We start from the raw sequence: 19,990 nt of genomic DNA on the forward strand, positions 1-19,990 counted from the left end.
AGAAAAGGCAGAGGGAGGGGCTGCAGGGTCCCCTGCTCCGAGCACACACATCCTTGACTGCCCAGGGAGTTGCATTATTGTGAAAACGTTACACGTGAATAAATATACACCTCTTGCATCATGGGATGCAAAAGGCCATACAATGCCTTTGCAAGGGAGAAACTTGGAATGCACAAAAGAAATCTAAAATTACTGCTGGGCAACTACAAGTCTGGGAGCATCAGGAGTACTCAGAGAATCATCTGTGAGAATTTTAAAAGGTCGGAAATGTACTGCAAGCACACTTATATACAAACTAGCACATTTCCTTTTTTGAAGATCAGGCCCGATTGTGGGAGACTCGTGCAAACATTTTAGCTAATCAAACAGACATTCTGTTCATAGGTCACAAGGAGAGGGTCAAAGGGAGGGGTTCGGATGGAAGTTTGTCCAGGAGCCTCCGAAGCACCGATGACTCCATGGATAACTTCAGAAGAGGTGCCCTCGCATGCCGACCCTGACCCCGACCCCGCGTGCATCCTCAGTCCCGGAGACTTCAAAGCGGGGCGCCCCTTCCGCAGCGCGGATAAGAACGCTATCTCTTATCAACACGAGATTACAACGCAGCCAGTCCTGGTGCACAGACACACATCTGCAAATGAACTGTTAGCTTGACTTTATTTTATTCATTGAAAGTTTGCGAATATTCAGCGCATTAGTTAGTTGCCCAAAAAAAGTTGCTTGCATCAAAGCTTATGGCAAATGCTTTTTTATTATTGCACATGCCAATCCTAAAGCAAACATTCAGCTAGAAATACAGTCACCGTATCGCGGTAATCTTCCCGTAGGTTTCAATTACACAGTGCCTCGAGTGTAGGGTTTAAATGCGCGGCGGTAAAAGCAGAAGGAATGTCAACACCATGCAGCAGGGTCGAAGTAATGCCAACGTCTTGCACGTTACAAGCAGCTTGACGTGTAGAATGCCGACAAGTTATTAAAAAAGCTAACCGGAAATAAAAGTGAAAACAACGTAAAAATAAGAGTTGCGTCTGGAAGCCCAGTCTGAACTGGAACAGTTTAGATCAGCAAGGGGTGTGTTCCATCATGGTGAGGATCCGAGTTTGTGATCCGGATGAGTGAGGCTCATGAAGCCCTTTCCCGGCCTGGCATGCAGCAGCTGCGCGCTGAGCGCTGCTGAATGGTGAACGCGCCCGGCCATCTGGATTTACTTACGGAGGCACCCTGACAGCTCCTAATTATAATTAATGTACTTCTTTGCGCGAGCACGAACGAAAAATGCCCAAGATGGCGGAACAAAACTACATTTACCCTATCACTTCAAGCCTATTAAAACGACAACACAACGAAGACGAATCACTGGCCAGATGACAGAACACGCTAAGGAATGTGTGGAATTTGTCTCGCCAAAGCCCTAGGAGATACTTTTTTTTTTCTTTAACAATAGGATCTCGAAACTCCTCCCACTTTCAGTGGGGAGGAGTCCGAGCCCTAAAAACCAGGAGCTGATCCCTCTGCCTTGGCTAACTACCGCCCCATCTCCTTGCTACCCTTTTTAGGCAAGGTGCTGGAGCGACACGTCACCTCTGTGCTCAGCTCCTTTGTCGAGGAGAATGGGGTGCTGGCCCCTTGCCAGGCGGGGTTTCGACCAAGGCACTCGACAGAGTCAGTGGTGGTGTCTGTGTTGGATACCCTCAGGGAGGGCATGGATATTGGTCAACCCCAGGCGCTGGTCCTCCTTGACTTGTCCGCCGCTTTTGACACGGTGGATCATTCCATCTTACTCTCCCGTGTCAGGGCGGCGGGCATCGGAGGCTCGGCCCTTATCTGGCTTTCATCCTTCCTGAGGGACCGGACCCAGGCGGTGCGTCTTGGGGAGTTTTCAACTACCCCCTGTAAGGTCCAGTGCGGGGTGCCTCAGGGTTCTTCTCTGTCCCCTTTATTATTTAATCTGTACATCTCTCCCCTCATCTTTGCTCTTCAGCAGCGGGAGGTCACGGTATATAACTATGCCGATGACCTCCAGCTCATCTTTAATCTGTCCTCTTCCCCTGATTCTATATCTAACTTCCAATCTATTCTATCTTTTATCAGGGACTGGATGAACTTCAACCACCTGAAACTCAACCCTGATAAGACGGAACTTGTGCTTACGGGTGGTTGCTCCAGTCCCTGGAATTCTCTACTCTGGCCCCCCTCCTTTGGCTCTCCCCCTACCCCTGTTTCCTCAGTTAAGACTTTAGGCATCAAGCTTAACGACAAACTCACCATACACTCCCAGATAGGCTCGGTGGTTTCTTCCTGCTTCCTTACTCTCCGTACTATTCGTTCCATTTCTCGTTTTTTCTCCTTTCCTGCACTCAAATTGATCATGTCCGCACTGGTCCTATCCCGCCTGGACTATGGGAATGCCCTGTTCAACGACATCCCACAGTACAGCATGCGCAAGCTCCAACTGGTTCAGAACCAGGCGGCTCGCCTGGCATTCGGTCTCCCTAGATTCCACCACACCTCTCCTCTATTGAAGACCCTTCAATGGCTTCCTGTTCGGGAACGCGCCTTGTTTAAATTAGGCTGTATGGCTTTTCAGGCCAGGTCTGGTCTGGCCCCTATCTTTATATCCTCAGCCATCAAAACTTACGTTCCCAGCAGAGACCTCCGCTCCTTGGCTCAACATCTATTAGTAGCCCCACGTTTCAGGAAAAAAAAACAGGGCGGTTCCAAATTCTCTACTCTTGCCCCTGTGTTTTGGAATTCCCTTCCCTTTCACCTTAGATCCCTTACCCAGTACTCCCTTTTCCGCAAATCCCTGAAAACTTTTTTGTTTACCCAGGCCTTTTTGTCTTAAAATTTCTTCCCTTGTTTCAGTTTATGTCCCAGCGGTGGATTCCAGCTCCCCTGGTAGTTTGCTATTTTAGCGCCAAGAAACCGCTCGGTGTATGTTGCGCTCTACAAATATTTTAAACTTATGGCTCCTCCGCTGTTGCAGGGAAGCGTCAACCCACTGCTGAAATGCAGCAGACAGAAGAAAAATAAAATGACAATAAAACTATTTTATTATCATTTTATTATTCACTTGCAAAGTCGCGTAGTCCAGGGCGGGGCCATGAGACCGTGCCAGCAGCAGGGGGAGGAGGCATGGTACGCACTGAAAGTGCGCATGTCGCTTTGTCCGGACGTATTAGGATGGCCAAACTGCCATGCGCACTTGGATATCGCTAGGCTGTTCCTTGGAGATATCCGCAGTGCTCAGGGGTACAGGCTCCCTGTCCGTGCTGGACTGTGAAACTGGCTCGCTCTGCCCAATTCGAGCACTTCTCTCATGATGGGAGTAATAGCATGAGAGAAGCGCTGGGATTGCGTGGGGAGTCTGGGAGCCTGTGCTCATAGGGACTGCAGTGCCGGGAGCAGAGGTGCAGCGTGGCACGGGAGCAGAAGATCGCGGTATCTGGCAGCGAACGGTAAGTCATTTTTTTTGCCTCACGCTGCCCCCCCCCCCTGCCGCACGCCCCCCCCGTCACATTGGCAGCAGCCACCGCTGCTATGGCTCAAAGAGTTCATGCACGACCTGAAGTTTGAAAAAAAATGACATGTAAAATATGCAACAAACATCATGATACAATCTGATAAAGTGTCTTCAGCATTTAAAAAGTGTATTTCTTTAAGACTTTGAGGCGTTTCACCAAAGTAATCAGATTATTAGACAAGTATTTAATAAATGTGAGAGATTTTAAACATGAAGTGAGAAACATTCATGCCCCACCCTAATTACAATGTTATTAGTGCACTAAGAGGCAAGTCAGGATACGTATACACCATATATGGTTTGGATTCTGATTATAGATGGAGAAAGCAGGGAAGCCAGGATTGTTCCCAGATTTTCCAGTTTTAGACTGTGCAGTTCAGCCACAAGACGAGTATCTCTTTCTGACATCAAAGGTCAAAGCTTCGTCTTTAATTCTTTGAGGATGAGATTAGAGCATAGGTGACAGGCAGAATCCCTTTTTTCTTTTTGATAGCTTTACATGGCACCAACATTGCCCTTCGACATACGAGCGCTTCTCAACAGACAGACTAATTTGCACATTTTTTTCATCACAGGGAGATTTGCTGCAATTCACAGGATGATGAGCTGAGTCCAGGATTCAAACCTGGTTCTCCATGTTACATGGTTGCCAGATGTAGCCACTATGCTACATCGTCCCCTGCGAAATATTGGTTCATTTGGGATTGAGGTTCGAAGAGGACATTGAGCCGAGCCAGAGTCAGGCTTCTGGTTTGAGCTTTTGTGGGCAATTTTTAATAGGGGAGCAGCACTGGAATCTCTAAAACAGGACACTCAACCAGTCAGATTAATGGCGAGTCCACAACGGAGCAGTGGAAATATTGAAAAGGATGAAGCAGGAGGCAAGTTGAGGGACAGAGGAAAAAAAGAGACGGCATTAGTGAGGTATAATGAGGTTGAAAAGTGAGAAAGGCACATGGCAAGTTTGAAGGGTGGAGAGTAGGTTTCAAGGGGCAGGGGCAGAGAGAGGCGAGGCCAAGTACCGTCAGATCTAGGTTCACAAAAATGTTGATTGGGTGGGGTCACCAGGTCAGTTTTGAATATAAATTGGTACGATTGCAGGTGGGAAGGAAGTGTGGTGGAAGAAGAACCCATGTGAAATGTATGCATTTTGATCAATATTAAGGTTGGACCATACCACTCATGTTATTGCCAGATCTCTGCTCACACACTGCCCCTTCTACCCTTTCTGCAGTTTCTGCTCCCTGCAGCCACTGAACACTCACTGCTCTCTCTGCTCCCTGCATGTTCAGGCCATTCACTTCCCTACTTTGCCCTATCATCTCCCTCTCCTTCCCCAACACACTTTCCCTCCTCTGCTTGGATGGCATGGTGCATGGCACACAGCAAAGGCACACTCAATCCCTTTTCGATGAGGCTTGCGGGTGCTCCTGACAACAGAATTCAGTAATCCAAATTGATTCACAAGAATGACCTAAAAATGGAAGGCAGAATAATATCTACATTTAACACAGTAAAAGTGCTCGACTCAAATCAATCAATCATTCTAAAAAGAAAGTTCTAAACAAATGCATGGCTTGGTATCTACTCATTTAAAGGGTCTTAGAGAGAGAGGGGGGTTTGTGGCTGTGTGTGTGCGTGCGTGTGTGTGTGGCTCTGTGCCTGCGTGAGAGAGATAGGGGGGGTGTAGCTGTGTCTGTGTGGCTGTGTGCCTGTGGCTGTGTGCATGTGTGTGAGTGTGGCAGTGTGTGTGTGTGCGCGCACGATTGCGAGAGGCTGACTTGCTGTGAATGTGGGACAGGAGATGTGCACGGTGCAGGGCTGTACGTGCGCGCACACATGGTGAAATCGCCGATGGCCCTACGCGTGCCCATTCCCTGTCCAACATTCCCAGCAAGTGGATAACAAAAGATCTTTCGCTGGATGCAGCGCTTCGCGCTGTTAACAACAGCTCGACCTAAAAAAAAAATGTCTGGTGTAAAGATTCTGCGTTAAGAAGATCAGTCGACACAGGGTTTTATCAACAGAGATTGACTGAAAGATACCACTTACATTTGCACAATAGAGTTTTGCCTGGGTGTGAATGGGCAAACAGCCACATTCTTCTAAAATAATGGGGGCCTGCTCCAAAGCTTGTTGCCCTTTGCATTGAGAGCCTCTCTCGAGTGCAGTTTGTACACAAGAGAACCTCTGCTGTCACCTCTGTTTTAGAGGCAAACTTTGGTGCTCCTGCAGCACTCGTATGCCATGCATGTGCTACAGGCCCAGACCCGTGAGCTTCGCTAGTGTTGTCCCTCCAAAAGGAGAGCCCCTCAACTGGAAATATCACTGGTGCGTGAGTACTCGTGCCGATCACAGAAGGATGGGAGGAGAGTAGGGCTAGTTTAAAGGGGCAAAAGATTTATTTATTTTTTATTTATTTTAAAAATTTATAAAGCGCAGCGTATACCCGTGGGTGTCTTGGCGCTAGAAAAGAGACCCTAAAAGAGGAAGATGGACAGGCGCAGGATGGTTTATAGAGCAGCGAAGGACACTGATGACTAGGGAGGAGAGTAAAGACTCTTCAAGCAGAGTAGGAAAGATGGAGACAAGACATACAAATAGAAATTGACTAGGAATCAATGAGTAGAGTGGTACAGACAAGCAGAGAGGAGAAAGGGATAGAGGAAAGAGTAAGAACAGAGAAGAGGTGCAGACAAAAGTTGCGAGTAAAGTGGAATGAATAGAAAGCAGAAGATGGGCAAGCAGAGAAAGAAGAGCGGAGGCAAAGTAGGAAGGATAAGGAGCAGAGAAAAGAAGTGGCAGATGGTTGGGGCGGTCTACAATCAGTGCAGCTGCAAGGTGAAGTTTAAAGGAGACCGGCGTGTTCAGCGACAAGTAGAAAGTAGAGACTGGACATGAATAGTTTGCTGTGTCCATCGTTCTTACTTCCTGTTCCTTTATGCAGATCACTGCAAAACTCCTTTGATGCACCTATGACACTGTAAGAGCGTCTTCTCTTTTTATTTCTCAGGGCGTGAAGATGGGGAGGAGAGCCCGGGCACCCCAGGATTCCTCTCGAGAGGAAACTACTTCTTCTAGAAAAAATTCTACTTCAGCTTCTGTTGCAGAGGTGGGTACTGACACTTAAGGTGGTGGTACTTGGTGAAATAGAATGCTTGTGAAAAAACTCTGTATATGCATATGTTTCTATGTTGTATTTGTGGAGTACAAACCTAGGTAAATGCAGTTAAGTGCTACACAGGGCTAAAAAAAATAGATACAGTCAAGGTGGAATTCAAAGGGTAGCTAAGTTCTTAGTGCGAAAGTGGACATTGCTGCATCATGATGTGTTCTTTAAAGAAGTAAACAAAAAAGTGATTGGTGGGATGCTTGAATTAATCTAGACCACTGGTAATTACTCCGACCGTATCCAAGTCTATCCTTTTTTACCCCCAATGCCACGTCAGATTAGACTCAACCATATGTAAATTAGCTTTGATCAGTGCTTAATTAGAGCTAGTGATGGCCACTAGCGCTTAGTTTTCCGCACAAGAGCTGTTCCCCCAATTACAGATGCTTTTACTACTCTGGCTGGCTATCGAGAGACCCATGTACCATGCTTGCATTAGGGCCCATGGTACTCTTGCTTACACAACTGGTACTCTCCTACTACTTAAGTATGAATGGACAGAGGTGCATCGCTCCACGCAACTTTAATCCAGTCTTCCACCTCCATCAGATGTGCTAATAGAGGGGTTAATCAAATGTAAATAGCCAGAAATAGTGAAACCACTGCTTTCTTACGCCCTCTTTTAGTTTCCTGCTGTGCTGCCTGCCAGTTCCTGTAGTTACAACTATACTGTCCTGCTGAGATCCGCCATTGAGCTGACCAGTCTGCCTGCCTTGCTATCATGGAACGAGTGTTACAAAATATAAAAAGCTCATGCATTCCCCAGAACAAAACCAGAGCAATTATTTAAAAAAAACTCATTTTGAAAAATATTTAAAGCATCCATCTGCTCCTTTCATAGGGCAGTCTTCAAATAGCCAGCTTAATGTTTTAATTTTAAAAGATAACTATGTGGATCTGATGGAAAGACTAATAAAGAGTACCAGCCAATGTGTTTCAAGGGGAACTTAGCTTAACAAAATTGTAACCCTTTGGAGTAAAAAATGTGAACAACAAAATTCATGGATAGTCTTATCTTCCTTAGCGGTAGAAATTAATAATGAAAGCTCAAAGGTCTTCTTTCGGTCCCAATCATTTCACACATGCAGCACTTTCACCCATATGTGAGAACACGATGACTTGAACAGAAGTTCTAACGTTACTTTTTGGGGGGAATGTTGAAAAGAGATTTAACCCCAACTTAGATATGCAAGAATCGGACTAGAACCCCAAATCCTCTGTACTGTGAGGTAATTGATTCGACCCACCTAGTTACTGCTGTGACCCCCCTTGAAAGTTGAACTATAGCCCTACTCTATAAATACGACTAGTGGGGAGAAGGGATATATTTTCAAACCACTATGTGTATGCGTGAGAGAACTTTACCAACCCACAAGTCGCAACCCTGACCTGTGTCAACTCCAAAACGTAGAGTTTTGACCTCAAAAAAATCATACACCTGCACAAATCATTTGTAATGCCTCACCTAATATGCGAGTCCACTAAAGTACTGTCAGTTTTGGAGGCTTGTTCTTAAGGCAAGGAATGGATTAGATGGACTCACATGCGACCTCTTGAAATCATGGAAAGATCAATGCAAGGACTTGCATCTGTAGAGGTTAGATAGAAGATGCAGGAGAAAAGATATGATGGCAACATTGGCTGTTCTGAGTCAATTCACAAAAGAAAACTGTGCATGTGCACTCGTGGTAGGTCTCCTATGAACAGTTGCAGAATTTCAAGTTTTTGCAATTCGCAAACATTGCCAATATAACACCTGAAAAGCTGCACCAATTTCAGGTTTCAGGCGTACTAGTGGCAATGTCACACAACTTTTTTACATTTAGCTATCATCCCAATGCGAAGTTGTAAACAGTAAATATCCACATGGGGAAAGGCTGCCCTTTTTAGGTCGAGCCTAGCCAACGCATTCATTGTCTTTTCGAGACTTGCTGTATTCACTCTGTGGGCTTACAGCCCCCCCATTGCCTTTTTATCCGTGACTTCATTTGTCCTTTAACAAAGACTAATGGGCAGTCTTTCCTCTTTGTCCCGCCTGTGCTCCTATGTTTCCTCCCACGGAGCAGCGCCCAACTTCCAGTATTGTTTCACTTGAGTGCTTACCTCTTCATTTTGGGGCACTATTGTTTCCTGCTCTTGTTCCGACCTCCGTGCCGTAACTCAGAGTGCCATATTTATTATTGTTTTTTTACTACCCCATTCCGCTTTTCATTCGATGGACATAGAGTCTCGTTTTTTTGGTGGGGATGTACATGGTAACTCTGGAGGGGAGAATCACAGGCACCCCATTGGCCGATCCCTGCCATCGTCAACTGGGATCCTAGCTGCTATGCTCCACGTTTGCTGCCCCAGCTCTTATATTTAGATTTGGGAACATTGTTTCTGTTGGTTTTAATTAAAATGTGATTAAACAATTAAAAACATAGATTGTGTGTGTCAGTGCAGTGAGTTTGCGCCATATAAAAGCACAGGTTTTGTCCTTGCGGTGAGTTTTGTTTTTTGAGTGAAGTTTGATCTTCAGTTTGACCCATGAATTACAAAACAAAGGACGTCCTCCTTTAAGGTATGCACCCACGTTGTTGTTGCTGCGGTTGCCCAATGGGTTTAAAGACAACAATCAATAAAACTGTGCAGCAGTGGTGCAACATGAACATGGGAAAGTGCAACTACTGCTGTTGCAGGGCGCAAGCCCTGGAAGATCACAACCAATAAACAACAAATACACTCCTAGCCTACACTCCTAGCCAATCCACGAGAAGCTTCCTCAACCAATCCAGATTGATCACGCTTTTCCAACCTCTCAGAAATTGTTTCCTCCTACGTGATTTGTGAGCACATGCATGCCCCAAAGCTCTGAAGATCAAGATGGCTGAAGTAGCAATAATAAACTGGTCAGGGACATTAGATAGGCTTTGACTATATGTCACATACTCCGAGCCCAGTGGAGGGACAGCAGCGCCAGGAGGAGGAGGATTATGGATATGGACTTTTCCCCAAAAGGCAGATCTGGGGACAACTGCAAGGCTCTTTCCTGTCTGAAAGCCTCTTCACCTTTATTTATTTATTCAACCACAAGAGCCGGGCCGGGCTAACCATTGCTCTAGACAGCAGTAAGTTTTAGCAGAGAGGCATCATGAAGTACATATGGGGAGACAGGACATTCCACTTTTCCCCGAACTGCCCATGTAGTTAGTGGGGTGACTCGACAACCACTATAAAGCTCCTTTTTCAGAGGTTTATTATATATTTAACCAATGTAGTTTGTGAGTTGGTCATGATCTGAGAGTTTATTTTCTACAATCCATTCTGCTTGTTGCTTTAGTGTTGCTTACATGGGCCTTCACTGCTTTCATTGAGGTGGCACAATTTGTATTTATTTTTTCAATTTTCTATAGCGCAACTTTATCCCAAGGGCATTAAAGCAGTTCACAAGGAGAATACAGATAACAGTCATCATAGAAACAACAGCTCAGGAACAAAAAAAGGACAGATTAAGCTGTTAGTAAAAGCAACATTGTTTTTTTGGTTATGGATTTAATTAAATAACAAAATGGTCTGCAAATACTATTCGCCAGTGCCTGGAAATATTCAGGGGAAGCCAGAACAGAAACAATTGTGAAACGTGACCAGTAATATCCTAGAATGGAGCGTTTAAGGACATGTTAATGGCATCGTTGTCACACTCGGGGCCTACAGGCTGCACTGCTCCTAGCCCCAGTGTGGTCATTCACCAGTGGCACATGAAGTAACAGTAGATGTTGTAGCACCAAGGATAATGAGCTGCATGGCAAAAAAATTATAAGGTCCTAAAGGCAAGACCTAAGGACTATGCCAATGCTTGTTCTTTCTTTTTTTCTCCACATGATTTTTTTTTTTTACCTGTGGAGCAACACCTCCTGCATACCCACAAACTATATGGAAGCACTTGGTGGAGCAAATTGCGAACTCGTTGAAAGGGTTAGAGAGGTGAATGTGAACACCCATAAACTCACAAGTTTGTGGATGTTCACAAACTGGTAAGACAAACCATTCTGTGACCCTCTATCCCCATAACCACACTGTGATCCTCCCCATTCCTACCCCTTGCATGGGGTTTATTATTATGTAATTGAACACAGTTGTGGCCTATAATTATGCAGTAGTAAATGCATTTACACCTGATGGGTATCCTTTTTAGGATTTCAGATATGCATAAAAACTGACTTTTTCAGCCGTAACCAGCCCTGTGACTCAAACAATTAACTATACATGCAGTAGAAGAGGTATGTATATTCCAGCAGGGTCTAGATTAAAGAGTTCTGATAATAAGACATGCCCGGGAAACGCTCTGGAGAATTATAAATAATGTATTCATTTGAACAGCTCTGAATCAGTATGTGGTCATTGTGACGCATTGCACCTGCAGAATGACATTTCACTGCATATACTGTACTGCACTCCGTATACAGGCAACTTGGTGTAGGCAGAATGCGAAATACAATGGCAGGATGGAAATAGCGAACGGGGATATGAGGATAGCACAACCCTCCCACCCGAAGCAAAAAAATGTATAACATTCCTCCGTCTTGGTATGGAAGAGTGGTGGGTGTCACATATGAACGTAACTCTTGAGGCGGACCGCGAACTGTATGTGGTTGTGGGTTTACTTGACCTGCTACAAAAACCCTATCAGCACTCTTCAACAACACAGAACAGCAGCAAAACAAGAAAAGGCATACAGAGAAGTGGAGGAAGGGAAAAAAATCACCACGGGACAAATACCTGTGTCGAGAGTGGATTGGTGTATGTTTTGCGATGAAAAATCTACTAAGTGCATTGAACTACATTCAGTGACTGTGGGAGAGAACACATTTTGTAAGAATTGTAAAAGGCACAGTTCGAGTAAGTGAATAATCTTGTATCACCCCTTTCCACCTCTCGTTACCACTAGAAATTGGGGAAGCACATGGTGTCTTTTTGACATTGTAAATGCCATAAAGTTTGGTAGAAATCCACATTTATCTTTCAGAGCGTAATGCTTCATAAGCAAACCTTTCAATCCAAGAATGCTAGGCATCTGCAGCAGTGTTGCGTGAGGTGGATTCTTTTAGACTCCGTATCAATTTGTGTTGTGGTAGCCAACCATGCCTGCATGAGGCAGTGTATGTATGCATATGGGCTCTCAAGTCTCTGCTCTGAGCATGTTTATATATGGCTGTGCTTCAGGGTGTACTGTGCAAGCCTCTGTGCCAGTTTTGGTTTGTGCAGTTCTCGCACACCTCAAGCTGTAGAATGTGCTGCCTGCATCATTTCTTTTGCTCACAACATAACATTTTTGTTTCATCATTTCTTTCCATGCTGGTCCCCATTTTAGGATGAAGAGGATGGTGAAAAGGTACACACTTTTTACATATGTGTGCCTGTCTATGGCTCTTTGTGTATGCTCACAGTTTCTTCCATGTATGTTGGTTTCTGCTAAAGTGTATGGAATTGGGTTGTGGGTATTCACATGGAAGATCACCAAATGTGAGTCACTTGGAAGTAGGAAAGGTGTAGGCTCAGGCAAGACCGAAACACGGTATTAACAAAGTTCACAGTTATTCGGCTTTCAGCCAAAGAAAGAGTAAAACTCAGTACCGTCTTCCTCTTCACAGTATCTCAGGCATCATCTATGACCAAGAAGTTGAGTGAAGCATGTACTTATGCGATTACCCACTGCATTTAAGCGTAAAGATACATCAGTGCACAGAGCCAACTAGATTGGCAAATGGTTCTAGTCCGAAGTAAGTATTTAAATCAACCACTGGAAGCAAAGAGAGGTCTTAAAAGGCCCACTCAATTTGCTCAACAGATACTAAAAGGGTATAATAAATTGTATTTATTGGTGAATCATAGCAGATTGGTACTGTATGGTTTAAGGACAAATGCCCTAATGTACTAAAGTGATCGAACATTTTGCACCAACTTTTTGCGACCTGTCTAATTTTACGATACTACCTATGTAGTAATAGGTTGCTTCAAAACATTTACATTCATGGGGGGCAGAGAATGACTTACCTAATGATTATTAATTAGACTTTTTGTTGTTTGCGACTTCTTGTAATTCACAATACACACGGATTGTGGCCTGCTTAGAAGAACAGACCAGAATCCCTGGGTTTGCATTCGAAATGGGAAATGTAATTTTGTTTATGCAGTCTGTTTTCCTTAAAGGAATTAGTGTCGCTTTTAAAGAAAAAAAATTCCTGTATGAGAATATAGGGGTCGATTATGATTGCGGTGAATCCGCATCCTCCGGGCCGGTGGAAGCCACTGCCGACCCGGAGAATGCGGATTCACCGCCGCGGACCCTGAAAATACCCCTCGCCAGATCATGATGGCGGTGGGATCAGCAGCAGACGGCAGGTCCATCCGCCGCTGATCCTCGGGGTGTTGACCGTAATTTGGTGGCGGTGTCTTCAAGACACCGCCAGCCAAATTACGATGTGAGTGCAAACATGCTTTTCCGCGGCGGATTTTCCGCCGTGGAAAAGCATGTGATTTGCTTCTGGGGAGCCCTTGCGGGCCCCCAGGGTGTCAGGGGGTGGGGGGTGCACATCGGGGGTACCTATGGTACCCCCCTGCATTTGCATGCACAAAGCGGCAGGCACAAAGCGGTGCCTGCCGCTTTGTGCATGCAAATGCAAAGCATGCATATTTAACATTGCGGCGGGTGCTGTTTTAAGCAGCACCCGCCGCAATGTTAACTATACGGGATGTGACCGCCAGAGTGGCAGTCACATCCTAATTCCGATGGAGGGAACGCCGCTGCCCCTGCGGACAGTCCCTCCACCTCGGGGGTGGCGGACGGACGCAAGTCCGTCCGCCATCCTAATCGACGTCTTAGTTGGGCGGAGCAGCTAGTGGTCCATTGCTTGCTCCCCTCGAGGTCGCCCCACAGCATTCACACAGGGAAAGCTATCCTAAAATTAGTGTTGGTAACTAAGTAATGGTTTGTGTCTGTAGATGTGGTCGCAAACCATTGATAAATAGTATTGTGGCTCGATGTTAGGAGGGGGTGCCCCTTTTACGCCACTTCACAAATGTGATTTTGAATAGACTGCAAAATGGATTTAGTTAATTGAAAAAAAACGTTTTGTGTTCTCAAACTGTGTAAGTTTGCTAATTTTAGGGGTTGTGAGTGCAAACTGGTTTTGTGTATCGACCCAGAATTTATAAATCATTACTTTCTTTTTTGCATTCACACCCCTATCCAGATGTGAACCATTCATGCATGACCATACAGTTCTATCACTTCGTTTAAGACACCCATACAAGAGAACATTTGAGAAAATCATAGATTTATTAGTTTCTTTTTCTGCAGGACATATTGCTTTGGAACTGATTACTTGTGTCGCTGATTGCATGGCATTACAGTAGTCCCTTTGGAGATGATAATGGCTCTTCTTTGAGGAAAGTGTGGAATCTATGTTGAATTTAATGTAATAAATGACATAAGCTATGCTGACAGTCTTCTCTGTTGACTGTGTAGGTGAGAAAAAACACTTCCAGTCTTACCTTTTTCAGCAGCATGACTGAGTTACCTGGGACTGAGACGTGTTTAACTTTGGCAATAGTGCGATTTAATGAGTACACCATGCCTCTGTTTTCGTTTCATTCAAGCTTTTAGTTCTTACCCAGCTACATTTCATTTGCACTAAACTCTGCATGAATGTGTCTAATCGTTGCATTAAGGATCTCATCTGCAGAGTTATGAAACTTGATGCTCACGTGTGCAAGCAGTAGATTTAAATTCTGTAGAAGAAATTTGAAAACAAGGGGCGATCGCAAGACCCCTAATGGCAGCTACAAGTCACATGCTGGATCTAATCTCAGGTCTCCCAGCTTAACTCTTCATGACTTATTGTTCACACATCTGCATAAATTACACTCGTTCACCAGCTCCTTGATTCAAGGAAATAAAAAGATGTGTAAAAGAGTGTCAAACGTTACTGACTAGTCCAATAACCCATGGGCAACGGCATATAAAATAGTGCTATTAACAACCATAAGGCTTGTTTCAATGGCACTAGAACATTGTCAGTAATTTTCTATGTAGAGCTGTACTTGAATTGTGTCTACCTTCCCTAAAATGTATAGAAGTGGGATGTTGGTGACGGGCTGATAATTTTCAAACCACTGGATTAGCAATGGTACTTTTTTAAAACAGTTTTTCATAAATATGTTTAATTGAATTGAGAGTTTACTCAATCATGAATGAACAATTGATAGTTTATTGTTTGTGGCAAAATGTCCTCGCCTGGGTCTCATAGTGAATAGGCTGGTCCTGGTTGTGTCTTCGTACCTTTGGCTGCCCCACTTTGATCTGACCTATTAGAAACAGTAGGCTCTTGTCAAGTGAGCAGCCCTCCTGATCCTCAATTGTTACCCCTTTCAACGAGGGAACGGTCAATAAAGTACCCCAGCACTTAGTTCAACACCAGCTGTCAAGCTACAAAAGTCGGAAATGATGATCATACCCATTCAAATAAGTTAAGCTTGGTGAAAGTGAACTATTCCTGTGGGGTGTACTATGGGAGTACATCTATTAGTTAATTTATCAGTTGGTACTACTGACAGTGACAAAATAACATAATACACCCTGACCCTAACTTAAAGATGGTAGATTATCAACTTTATTCACCAGAAGTATTGCATAGTTTCACAATCAATTAAATTAATTTCAATTCCCAGTGGTAATTAGCAGATTGGTGCAGCACAAAAGAAGTTAATGGAAGCTGTACTAAGCACTCTCTGGGAACTCGTAATGGCTGACAAGCAATTGCAGTTGATAAGCAAGTGTATGCACTGAGTGCTTAGCAAGTTCATGACTGTTGGCATGTACCACAAAAATATGAGCAGTTAAGTGAGGTGTGACAGCAAAAACGTAACTGGTTGAACATTCCTACCAAAGGGGGAAAAAAAAGAATCTAACGGACAGTAGGTGCTATTTGGTTATGTTGATCTGCAACAGGTATATCCCTTGCATTTCTATTTTACTTAGATGAAGGTGGTAAGAAGTTTCTAATTTGGAGAGTGTAGTTAATTGGAAATACACAATGTAGAAATCTTTGAAGGTGCTATTTGTGGATGTGCCACAAGTACAAACGGACTTGGAGATGTTCCTCTGCTTTATAAAAGACGTGACAAGCCATCCCTGGTTGTAGATATCAACTCCGTCACCTAGTTGCTGCTCAATATGGAATGTAAATTGAAGTTTTAATATCTAAGTGGCTAGGACCACAGGAACTGCGAGGTTAAGTCCATCTTCACTCCTGTTGTACCAAAGTGACAATGGGCATCTATGGCTTGGTTTATAACTAAGCATGTGGAGATAAAATGAGTCGCCTCTTCTGAAAATAGACCACGTCAGAGTTATGCTTCTAGTCTGTGGAATGCCCCTGAAACTACAAATAACTTAAGTGTTTAGAGAATCACTTACCAATAGGTTCCCCCTTTCTATTTTAGACTTTTTAGTATCTCTGTAATAAAGCATAGATCATCAAAAGATGATGTAGGTTCTTTGTTTATGAGCACTGCATTCACAAGTTTAACCTTCTTGAGATCCAGCATCAACTGACCAACATAGAACATTGGTCACTTCATCACTAATCTGGAACTTAACCAACGTCCCACATCTACCTTTCCAGCAACTATCTTCTAGAATACCACACATCCCCCTCCTTTATAATCAAAGAGCTTAAACACAGTTAGAACCACGTTCAGAAGACAAAAATCCACCACTGAAGTAAATTCACCAAATCCAGTAGCTTAAGATTGCCGCATCTCCGTTCTTCATACACTGCTGATTGTAGATAGTAACTCCAAGGAGCTAGTAGACCAAATATCCGCTGATGTTGTGTGTTGGCATGCTCAATGCCCGCTCGTTGGCAGTGTAACAAAGCAGCCCATCCACAAGTCTAACCATCTCCAGATCCAACATCAACTGACCAACATAGAAGATTGGTCACTTCATCACTTGTCTGGAACTTAACCAACATTCCACATCTAACATTCCAGCAGCTATTTTCTAGAATACCACAATTGCCTTCAAGGTCTGCTTATATCTTTGTGGGGCATGGATGGAGAATGCACGTCCAATCTGCATTTGCATTTGCATGTGTGCTTGACTAACTAGGCACAGTAATCTATCTTGAAATTCTTTGTGTGGATGGTTTCACAAAATGGAGAGATCAGTGAGGCATTCCTTGTACTTTGTTCAACCTAAGAGTGGTGCTTGGATCACTTCTGGATCTTCTGCCACAGATGTCACTGTAGCTGGTGGGCAAGGGTAGCATATCCTCACCTTTATTTGCTATTTGGGAACAGGTCGTGAACCTTTCTGCCTCTTTCCCCACGATTGTCACCATAATCAGGTTTCAGTTGCTGATCAGTGGGAGTGCCACACCCTTCCCTTTGACATTTAGCCTCCTGCACACTGTCAGGGCTTGCACGGATCAGCCCTCTTCCTACTGTATCATGACTGGCCAGTTTGAGAAAATAAACAGTGGGCAGATGCCCTGCTTAATGTGCCAATGATTCTCACGACTATGGATGGATATGGCCACACCCACCTTTTAACACAATAACTATTTGAGAGAGCCAGGCTTCACTTAAGGTTGGGTCAGATCTGGAGCAAGACCCCTGAAAAAAGAGCTGTTAACTGGCAGCTTACGTAAGGACAATGCTGGACTGTATTCCCCAGAGGAGAGTCTGACTTGTGGAGTCATTGACCCATGGGCCTGGCAACCAGGCAGCTATGCAATGTCAGTCCTCAACTTTGCTTTAATAAAGAAGCTAACTTGCTGTGTAGGGTTGATGCTAGAAGTGCCCAATGCAGGGGAAGCAGAAAAAAAGAACTATCCATCTAACACCAATGCTGCATGCGGCCCAGTGGATGGGTCAGCTCTGCCAGGGCTTGTCCCTGGCTCCAATTTTCGTCTGCAATGTCCCCCAAAATGCCCTGGGGGCCTACTGTCCTTCCTTGTGGTCTAGAGGGGGGTGTTGGTTATTAGCAGTAGCGGCTCATGGAGGGAGTGCCGCAGGACTGTGGGGCAGGGGAGGGGCAGGGTGGGGGGTAGGAAACTCCGGCTCACACTCGACGGGACAAATGTAAATAAATAAATAAATAAAACGAATTTCATTGCGTGCACTGAAACACATTTGGCGTTTCAGCGCGCGCAATGAAATTTGTTTTATTTATTTCTTTACATTACTCCGGTCGGCCGTGAGCCAGAGTTTACTACCCCCCACCCTGCCCCGCCCCACAGCACTCCTTCCACGGGCCGCTACTGGTTATTAGGTGGGTCGTTGCTGAGTATATCTGTGCAAAGTACTTCTAAATCCGCCATGCAGTTGTGGAAATCTACATTACAGTCCGGCTTCGAGGGAGTTTGCGCGCCCGTTTTTTTTTTTTTTTTTACAGAGTTTTATATAACATGAACTTGACCCGAAAGTATCGGGTATTAGAGCGCTTTACATAGCACCAGTTGCATTACATGAGGACATTCATTTTTGTTAGGCACGGGGAGATTAAGTGATTTGCCCAGAATCACAGGATGTTCAGCGTCGTTGCCGATAATCGAACCCAGTTCTCCAGATTCGAGGTCGACCGCCCTAGCCGTTCGGCCAACTCCTGTCCCCGCTCCTCCACCCATAGTATTCCCCCTGGCTTTATGGATGTCCCAGTGCAGGAAAAGATTTGACTCCGGAAGTGTAGTCAAATAAACAAAATTCCATTTGCATTCAGACATTTCTTGGATGTGAGCCAGCACCAAAATATTCCTTTGATTTTGAGTGGTTCGCTAGGTACTGGTGGGTAAAAGATATTGCCCCTTTATCACTATTGGGACTAAGGTGGGAACACCTGCAGTCCCCCTACGAACTCCAGCTCAAGAATCCCTTGGACTCCCCCTATCGGTGTAGTTATGGGCATGCGCATTGAGTGGGCACCTTAGTCAATTTTGGCGGGGGTAAGAGGGACTCGGTCTTAGGCTCGAGGGATCACCTGAAGAGCATTGCAGGACCTGGGCTAGAAAGGGGAGTTTGTGGTGAGCAGACAATCATCGGAATTGGTTAGGCCTGGGTCCCAGCTTCCAGTAACGACTCAGTGAGGGTCCCTGGATTCCTATAGTGATACAGTGGGGGTCCCTGGATTCCAGAAATGATTGGGTGGGGATCCACAGAAGTCAAAATGTTCAGAACCACTGCTGTAGGGCACTAACTCCCTGACTTAGACTGGGACCTCTTTGCCTCGCTGTCTTGAGAGTAAAGTGCTAAAAGGTTGTACTTGACACAAAAAAGAATGAATGAAAGAGGACTTACATAGTATTGCACTGAACTCCTATGGCAGTGGTGTTCAGCCTTTTTGAGGTGTGGACAATTGTAATTATGTTATCAAGCACTGGGCCAGCAAGTTTTATATGAAGATCCAGAGAATTTGCTGCCATGTTTGGAAGTGATAACCCATGACTGTAGCCATCAGTGACCTCACAGAAAATGACTTTATTGGAAGAAATATCAGAAGACATGACAGTGAAATGGACCAAGAAAACACTGTGTAGTCAGGGTGGGGATCTCCGCATGCTAACGCATGGGGGGAGAGTGGGGAGTTTGTGTAATTCAAAAATAAATTTTAAAGATATTTTTTTGCTAAATAATAATGTAAATTCATTTTATATATTTACTTTAAACATAGAACAAAATAAATAAAAAATGCTCCTACACTATTAGATACATTTTGAATTAAACCTTTAATTAATGGAACTATATTACATTACAATTATTTTCTTTAAGTTTAAATTACAAAATTAATCCCCAACCTAGGAAAAAATATTTGTTAATGTGCATTAATATTTATAAAAAGTGATGTGCAGAATTAAAACGTAATAATTTTAATACAATTTATTTGACATTATTTTTAAAATTCAAAATAGGTTAAAATGTTTTAGGATTACATGATAAATATGCACTACTTTTATATATAATTTAATATTAATTTACATTTATGTAGTTATTGTTTTAACCATTTTAAATTATTTAATTCAGCATGATTTCTTATGGGGTTTTATTTTAAGTCCCTACCTCCATAATTTTCAGTGGGAAGGCAGTACAAGTGGTTGACCATGTGTAGTGCTGGACTTACTACTGTGTTTTTTTAGTAGTAACTTACACTTGGAGTTTGTGACTGTAAAGGATACACGACGATTCTGCAGGAGCGTCAGGAATCCGAAGTATAATCCACAGCCTTCCCCTGCTGCCTACTACTCTATCAAGCA

At 44.1% G+C, this 19,990-nt stretch overlaps 1 protein-coding gene across 2 annotated transcripts in view; it reads left to right on the forward strand.

Annotated features, from left to right (window-relative positions):
- The window catches only part of IFT43 (intraflagellar transport 43), a 308,109-nt gene that overhangs the window by 12,319 nt on the left and 275,800 nt on the right, over positions 1–19,990 (forward strand). For both annotated transcript variants that reach the window (XM_078662035.1, XM_078662036.1), the window contains exon 2: positions 6,537–6,635. In XM_078662035.1, coding sequence (XP_078518161.1) covers positions 6,537–6,635 — 99 coding nt within the window. The remainder of the gene's footprint in view (positions 1–6,536; positions 6,636–19,990) is intronic.

Source organism: Lissotriton helveticus, chromosome 9 (genome assembly GCF_964261635.1).
Source record: "Lissotriton helveticus chromosome 9, aLisHel1.1, whole genome shotgun sequence".
NCBI lineage: Eukaryota > Metazoa > Chordata > Amphibia > Caudata > Salamandridae > Lissotriton > Lissotriton helveticus.